The sequence below is a fragment of the Penaeus vannamei genome, chromosome 18 (genome assembly GCF_042767895.1).
Source record: "Penaeus vannamei isolate JL-2024 chromosome 18, ASM4276789v1, whole genome shotgun sequence".
NCBI classification, from domain to species: domain Eukaryota; kingdom Metazoa; phylum Arthropoda; class Malacostraca; order Decapoda; family Penaeidae; genus Penaeus; species Penaeus vannamei.
In genome coordinates this window covers 1,524,901-1,533,119 of record NC_091566.1, presented here as the reverse complement: position 1 = coordinate 1,533,119, position 8,219 = coordinate 1,524,901, and the positions used below count along the sequence as shown (strand labels likewise).

General features: G+C 35.0%; 1 protein-coding gene across 3 annotated transcripts in view; it reads right to left on the bottom strand.

The window, feature by feature from the left end:
• Positions 1-456: 456 nt before the first annotated feature.
• LOC113813435 (kinesin-like protein KIF20B) overlaps positions 457-8,219 on the bottom strand; it is a 64,207-nt gene continuing 56,444 nt past the window's right edge. For all 3 annotated transcript variants that reach the window (XM_070132646.1, XM_070132645.1, XM_070132647.1), the window contains 12 exons: positions 7,861-8,219; positions 7,522-7,622; positions 7,258-7,410; positions 5,963-6,076; positions 5,151-5,268; positions 4,357-4,492; positions 4,071-4,200; positions 3,734-3,838; positions 2,506-2,670; positions 1,717-1,886; positions 1,447-1,576; positions 457-805 (listed from right to left, as the gene is read on the bottom strand). The exon at positions 7,861-8,219 is cut by the window's right edge and continues 692 nt beyond it. In XM_070132646.1, the coding sequence (XP_069988747.1) occupies positions 731-805; positions 1,447-1,576; positions 1,717-1,886; positions 2,506-2,670; positions 3,734-3,838; positions 4,071-4,200; positions 4,357-4,492; positions 5,151-5,268; positions 5,963-6,076; positions 7,258-7,410; positions 7,522-7,622; positions 7,861-8,219 (1,756 nt within the window). In that variant the 3' untranslated portion in view covers positions 457-730. The remainder of the gene's footprint in view (positions 806-1,446; positions 1,577-1,716; positions 1,887-2,505; positions 2,671-3,733; positions 3,839-4,070; positions 4,201-4,356; positions 4,493-5,150; positions 5,269-5,962; positions 6,077-7,257; positions 7,411-7,521; positions 7,623-7,860) is intronic.

The window sequence follows — 8,219 nt, the reverse complement described above, 5'->3', positions numbered from 1 at the left end:
TGTACTAAGCCCTTATTCAACAAAAATGCTTTGTCAAGTAACATCTACCCTAAATTCCATAATACAAATTAGGTTATTGAATTCGTAAAATTAATTTGACATGATTTGTCTGATATTTCAACCTGTTTTGGAAAATTATCTCAATTGGTACAATCTTTGGGCAACTTTTGCATTGTTTTAAATTATACATATGTAAGTATACCTTTCATAGTTTTCTTTTCCTCATGACTAATATAATTGTATTTTATTCATGCAAATCCAGTATATTGCAATATAATAGTGTGACCATTGCAAAGCCTAAAAAGTCCATTATTTTATATCTACTTTGTATAATAGATTATGTACATGAACAACTAAATAGCACATGATCTGAAAAAAATCTGGGTCGTATGCATGCATGCACGTGTGCACACACAGAAGGCCCTTGAAAAGTTGTATGGATATGAAAATTACTCGAAGAATTAGGTATCTATATTTGCTTGTTCATGTATTCCTTGGGAGGCAGACAATATCATATCTGGATCCGCTATGCAATGTTACAAAACAAAAATTTGCTTAATTTACTATCAATTATAGTTCTCAATAACATTACAAATGTATTTCACATATATATAGTTGATATAGTACACATGAAATACAGAAATGTTAGGTCTACACATAAAAAAGTTTCCTTTATATATATGAAGAAAAATATTAAAAAGTTGACAGATAAAAGAAGATTAAGGGTAATTCATTTCTTTTTTTTGCTCCTCAGTTGTCGCCTGACAACAGTATGTGGGCTATCCTGAACTGGAGGAAGTTCAATCTGGAAAGATAAAAGAAAAATAAATCAGTGTTTTAATAGAATGCACAAAATTTAAATCATAACTAATGATTGATATCCATACATATCCTTAACTTGGGCCACAAAAACTGGCATGATACTATTGGTCCATCTGGGTTGTCTCCGCCCATCATTTCTATTAGTGTTTGGCAGGATTGCTCCACTCATCCCCCTTAAATCCCATTCCTTCCCTTTATGCCTTCTGCTTCCTTCCCTTCTCCCTTGATTATCTATGCCTTGCGGAAACTATTCTTCTCTTTATAGCTCTCCTCAGCAAGAATTTGGCATATCATCTCCAAAGAAACTTTTCCTGATTTGTAAAATATCCAAATCACCATCTTCTTTATCTCTTTTTTCCTTTCCTTTACCTTATTTTAATACTACATCACCAGAATTATGGCCACCAAAAATATATAGCCTAATAAAACAGGGATGGAGGTCTGAGTTGTTGAAGAAAACACAAAAGTTACCTTCAGTTTTCTATGCCTTGCAGTCACTTTTCTAAACTTTGCCATATTGTGACTTTAAGACATGATTGCTAAGGAACTCTCCCCATATAGGGGTAAGAATCTTATCCACAAATAATGATACAACTTTACAAGATAAGACTCATCAATACTGACCATATTTGGAGAGCACTCGTAAGGTTCTTCTACAGTCGAGTTGTATAACTGTCGTCTACGTCTCTGTACTGGGGTTTTGAAGTCTTCTCCATTATCAGAAGCCTGGCTGTCCACTGCCTTATTTGCCAAACTACAGATATAAGATCAAGCTATGAATTAGAAATATTTTTATCATTATAAAGAAAAGTTCTGAAGTCAAAAAAATAAGTAAATAATATTTTAAGCAATACAATATGGAATTTTCCTGTTTCTTTTATAGTCATATCATACCTGCTTTTATTCTCTTGGTCTGTATGTGGGTTATAGACATGGGATTTAGTTTTACGTCCCCTAGTCTTTCTTGTAGTTCTGGGCTGTTTACCCGCTGGTGCAGGAGGCTCCCAAACTTCATCCTCCTCCTCATCATCATTACCACCTTTTGAAGGTTTCCATGAGGATTCCTGAAATCATTATTTAATTGCTTTAATAAATCCAAGTTGACATTTCCTTCTTTTGAATACCCATTGAAAGACATCTTTCACAATTTTAAAATGAGGCAATATCAACTATCATATTTAAACAGAGGACTTTTCTAAACATTTACTGAAATAGGCCTACAATCAGTCTCCCACATAACATAAGGCAATATACAGTGTAAATAGGAAAACACGTGCACACAAACACAGACATTCAGTCAAAGTACAGATCTATCTTAGCAAATGTTCAAGGAAGTAGCAGAAACTATTCTTATATAAGTTCTGTTTATACTTTTGAATAAGGAAATTGATATTATTCCATTCCATGGTTGCCAAAAATTTAGAGAGAGAGAGAGAGAAGAAGAGAGGAAGAGAGAGAAAGGGAGGGAGAGAAGGAGAGAGAGAGAGAGGAAGAGCGAGACAGAGAGAGAGAGAGGAAGAGCGAGACAGAGAGAGAGAGAGGAAGAGCGAGACAGAGAGAGAGAGAGAGAGGAAGAGAGAAACAGTGAGAGAGAGAGAGGAAGAGAGAGACAGAGAGGATAAACTGCTTCATACATGTGCATGAATAACAACTTATATATTTAGAATATATCTAAAATCTTACCTGATTCTCAAAGGAGTTATCATACACATTTCTTTTGCTCTGGATGCGCCTTGAGGTCCTCTGTGGCTTCTCTGCTCTCTTATTACTTCCAGTACTGACTGAAGTTGGGGAAAGGAAATAGCTTCCATCACCCTCTGTAGTATCCAGGACTAAGTGCAAAGATTCCTGTAGGAGATCATTCATTCATCAAATCATTGTTGAAATATGATACTGCCTCTGTGGAAAACTACAAGACTAACTTCATAAAATGCAAGTTGTTGAGATATAACAAACAAAACTTTTTAATATTGTCCCTACTGAACCCACTCTGGAAGTTTGTTAAAACTGTTAATGGTTAAGTTTTGGCTCAGACTCCAGGTATCAATCTGGATTGAAAAAATGCTAGTCTCAAGAAAATAAGCTTTGGTGATTTCAAGTGAATTTAATAAGTAAGCTCCCAAATAGCCTGGCAGAGGCCTCTTTCTAGCAGAGCTGTTAAATAAGAAATGTAAACATAAAATGCATACTCACACGCTTTTAATAACGATTAGGATTAAAAGAAAGAAAGAAAGAAAAAAAGACAGAAAGAGAAAGAAAGCATCAATCTTGCCTATTGTCCACAGTTACTAACACTAAGTCTGTAGTCGCTAATATCAACATTAATATCACGAAAGAAAGAGTAATAATATAATATTGTACCCTTAATCAAGCACACAATCCAGTCGCACAGTGTAAAATATGTGCATATCTTTGTATACCTAAAACTGTTTGATTTAAGCCATATTCCCTACACAAATCCTAAAAAATTAAACACTTTCTTACTTTCTAATTAATTTAAGCTTTTGTGCAACTGTTAAATTCAAACTTTTCTTCCTGAGAGCATGGTTATAGGATGTGATAAACAGTAAACCAGTTAAAGAGGATCACCAAGTTGAAATACATACATATATATATACACACATACACATATATATGTATGTGTGTGTGTGTGTGTGTGTGTGTATACATATACATGGGACTCACAGACTGAGTAGGTCTCTCCTTTGACAGGGTTAATAATTGAAGTTAACAAAAAGACATAAAAAATTGTGGATCACTTATTGCGTAAACAATTATCAAAATTATTACCGAGTGTTATACATAATACTAGAAACTATGATACTATAATACTGAACTTCAAAACTAAATTTAGAAACTGATGAGAAATTCCAGAAATCATGACTGACATCTACAAAATGCTTCAACTTACACTTGGAGTCGGAAGTGGAGGATTTCCTTTCCGATTTCTTGTTGCACGACCACATGGAGTTGTTATGCTTTCTACATCTGACTGGCTGTTGTTGCACTCCACAGACTATTCACAGAGAAGAATTCATTAACATTTGATGCAGACACATCCAACTATTTGTTAATGTCAGCTATTGTCTACTTTCATTCTTTTTGTATATGATTTCTAAACACCATAATTACCACTTCTTTAAAGCTTCCTCATTTGGAACTTCATATGGCAGTCTGTTTATATCTCATGATGAGTGACCATGGAAAATATCTCCAGCTAATGCTAAATACTGAAAAGGTTAACTTGCCCGTTTTGATGAATCTATAGTTGTTGGACAGTGGAATAATGAAGTATCAGATGCTAACGACAGCTTTTCCAACTGGGTTTTCAAGCCTGAAACTTCCTGACGCAGGGCATCTTTCTGTGCTTCACTGAGCCTGAAAAGGGTTAGTACACAAAATTATACATTTTCTGCATATTAATCTTGACTCAATAAAGCAAACCACTGAGAATGCTTCATATGTAGACACATCTGATAAAAATTTTATTCCTCAAAAAACAGTCGCTAAATTATGACCTCTGTGATACAATACCTGAACTGCTCCTTTAGTGCTAAGATGTCCTCATCAAGCTCTACAGATTCCTTCTTAACTTTTGGTGTTTCTGGAATAGTTATCTGACTGGTGTTGGATATGGTAGATATGGATTGCTGGAGAAGCTTTTTGACCTCTGTTAAAAGTATAAACAAGACATAGTACATCAAAAACTGTAAGTAATGACAAACTATAACAATAAGTATGTGAAGTGAAAACTACATTTCATTTACTTTGTGATTACTAAACTTAAAAATAAGAATTCATCACTTCTCTGGATGTGATAGCAGCTTCTCAAAAATATGAAAGAACTGACTACCCCCCAATATATATACAGGAAAATTTATCTAATCAAGCCATTCAGAGAGAGAGAGAGAGTGTGAGTGTGAGTGTGTGAGTGTGAGTGTGAGTGTGAGTGTGAGTGTGAGTGTGTGTGTGTGTGTGTGTGTGTAAAATCAAAGTCTGAATCCAAATAAGAGACAGATAGCATCATAATATTACGTGAAGAATAAAAAAGCAACACCTTACACAGAAATCCCTTGTATTTCATTCCTCTCTCTCTCTAGGCAGAGGATTTAAAAATGTAGAACTTACACTGTATCAAATCTCCACCTAGCTTAATGTATTAAACCAGTTAAATGTATTTGCAATTTTTGCCATTTACTCTAATTCCTTCTTTCCACCTAAAGAGAATGATCAAACATGCTGTAGAAATACTAACACTCCTTTTACTAACTGCAGGCAAGATACTAAATCATGCACTCCTCTATATTCAAGATATATGGTAAACATACCTTGTTGCAGTGATTTGATTTCTTCGTCTTTCTGCTGGAGCTGTTGTTCCTGGAAATCTTTCTGGCTTCTGTGTTGGGTGATCTCCTCCTGACGAGCCTCTCTGACTGCTCGCACTTCCTGTGAAATATATACATATAGGTATACACACACACACATATTTACATGCACAAGCACACATATATCTATCTATGTCAATATCTATCTATCAATATATATATATATATATAAATTCCTGAATTCTGCCACCTCCCTATTGTATGAAGGCACATCCCTGCAGTTCTTGTTTTCCTTTTTTTCCTTTTCTTATTACAATCATGAATGTTGATATAGCCATGGCCCCCAGTGCTGAGAATCGTCCCCCCCCAAATATAATTGAGTTCTTTCTCAAATTTATGCTTTTGTTATTTTTATGTGGAATTGTTTTGTTGTCTGGTGCTGTTGAGCTGAATCCTGGTCCTTGCCATCCAGAGTATTGTAATTTACATTTTAGTAATATTCGTGGACTTAATGGGAATCTGAATGAACTTGGAATTATCTCAACAAAATTTGACATTGTTTGTTGTGCTGACACTGGTTTCAGGCATGAGGCACACATCAGAGTTGCTTTTAGCTAATTTTAATAAACCCTTGTTACTACATAGGAATTCTCTGCCTCAAGCCCAAGGTTTGTGTTTTAATGCTAGAAAGATAGATAGAGAGATAAATAGATAGAGAGAGATAGAAAGAGAAAGATTAAGAAGAAGAAGAAGAAGAAGAAGAAGAAAAAAATATCACTAAATGATGTTTATTACTACTTCAATCAAATTCCAACCTTTTCCAGGATGTCATATCTTTCTCTGGCCTCCTTTAAACTTTGGGAACCTTCGCATCTTTTTGCTTCTAGCTCCTCCTCTGCCTGTGTCAGCTTGTAGTCTAATGATTCAACCTGAAAATGAGATAAAAGTTTATGGTTAATAGCAGGTCAGAAATTACATTGAAAAAGGAATCCATTTTTGGGGTGTCTGAATAAAGGGAAATAATTCAGATAAACTAAATGAGATTTCTTATGTGATGTGTTAGATTTGACTATCCATCTCAAAAGTAAAAATCAGAATCTTCTATAGTTCTGTACCAATGAGGTCTTCAATAAGACCCCCCCCCCCCCCAAAAAAAAAGGGAAAAAAAAAGGAAAGGAAAGAAAAGGTTAGGTAAAATATATATTTTCAAGTAACAGACTCCCTCTGGAAGTGGACTGAGTTTTTTTTATTTAATCTTATATTAGATATTTAATGAGGTTTGCTAATTGTGCTTTGGTAGTCATAAATCTCGCCATTTTGGCACTAGGGGCTGTTTTTGGCGGAATTATTGAAAACCAGGGTTTTAGACTTGTGATAGAAATTTTTGAGTTGGCAATTTTTGGACAAAAAATACAGTTGAACAAGTTAACTGAACCAAAGTCCCCCCCCCATCAGATTTACTATGGCTCCGGGTTATTGGGGACCTTTCATCATGGAAAATTGGACTAAGGGGTGGGTGATGGGTATGTGTCACAGAAAAATCTGGCTGAGGGCTGGGGTGACAGGACCATCTAAACATAAGATACTGTTTCTGAGTAGTGGGTGACAGGGCCATCTTGCAATGAGTGCATAAAGCTTATGGAAGGAAATGGACTCATTCAGGATTAAGGAAGCGGCTTTCCATCATTTTCACTGGTAAATGAGGGTGGAGTATACCATCTGCAAGCCGTGCCAGGGAGATCACTATAACCATGTGCACGAACCTATTTCTGCCCAAAATAACCAGCTGCTGTGTTAAGAAAATTGGAATAACTAAATGTAAAAAAATAACGCAATTTCACTTATGTGATACTGTTACTACATAGAGTAGTAACACACACAGGAGAGTTTCCACTCAAGCAAGCCTAATTTCCAGATTCTGGTTCATGTGCAAGCCACAAATCTCCTGGATCCACTGGGTTTATTCTTGACTGTGTTCATGGTCACAAAACATTTAGTCACTGTAAATGACTGTTTTACCAGTTCTATGTAGTGCTTGAATTTATGTCTAGTTTAAGTTAACCCTTCTCTTCGTCTATAAGTTCTAAATACAACTACTACTTACACATACCTTTGCATTTAGAGAAGCAATGACCTCTTCTTTCTCTTTAAACTGTTCATTAAGAGTTTTGTTTAAGCCTTCGATTTCGGAAAGCTTTACCTTGAGCTCTTCATTTGCTTTAGTTAGGGATGCTAGAAGTTCCTCTTGCTCATTTAATTTTTCCTATAAGTATTAATATAGAAATGCACTTTTTGTAACTTAAAGTATCAATAAAATAAAGAAGAGTAACTATTACAATTTGGATTTTCAATACCAAGCATTAATTTAACTCACCTTACATTCAGTGGATTCCTTCTGTTCCAACAATTTTTTTTCATACAAACTTTTCTCTTGTTGCATTTCTTCTAAATGAATCTTCATCACCTTTTCTCTTTCTTCGGAATTAAGAAAGTACAAAAATTATGGTAAAATCCACTTTCAGAGTACCTGTATATAGGCACTTCATTTCTTATCTGTATATCAAATATTTTTTCAAACAAATTCAAAGCTTAAGTATAAAAGACAGAACAATAGACTGAACTAAATTGATACTGGTCTAGCTAATCATATAGTGAAACAGATAACAAGCAAACAGAATGCTACTATATCATATGATATGGTAGCAACTCGTACCTTGTAGCTCTGGGAGTTCAGAGAGCTGCGATTCTAATGTGGATTTGCAATTTTCCATTTCCTGTAGAGCCAATTTTAGATTGCTGATCTCTTCAATTAACTCTGTCTTCTTTAAGTTAATCTGCTCAATAGTTCTGTCCGTTTCCTTTTGATGTGATGTTAGTGTTCCTTCTAATCTTTCCTTTTCTTTCTTGAGATCATCTAATTCAGTTTGCACCTCCTCAAGGAATGCCTTCTTCTCTTCATCCTTAACCTGAATTTCAGCTCTTAGTTTACAAATTTCAGAATCCTGTTCCTCAATCTTACTGTTTTTTACCTGTGCCTCTTCTTCTAACTGTGACTTACTAGACAAAATTTCC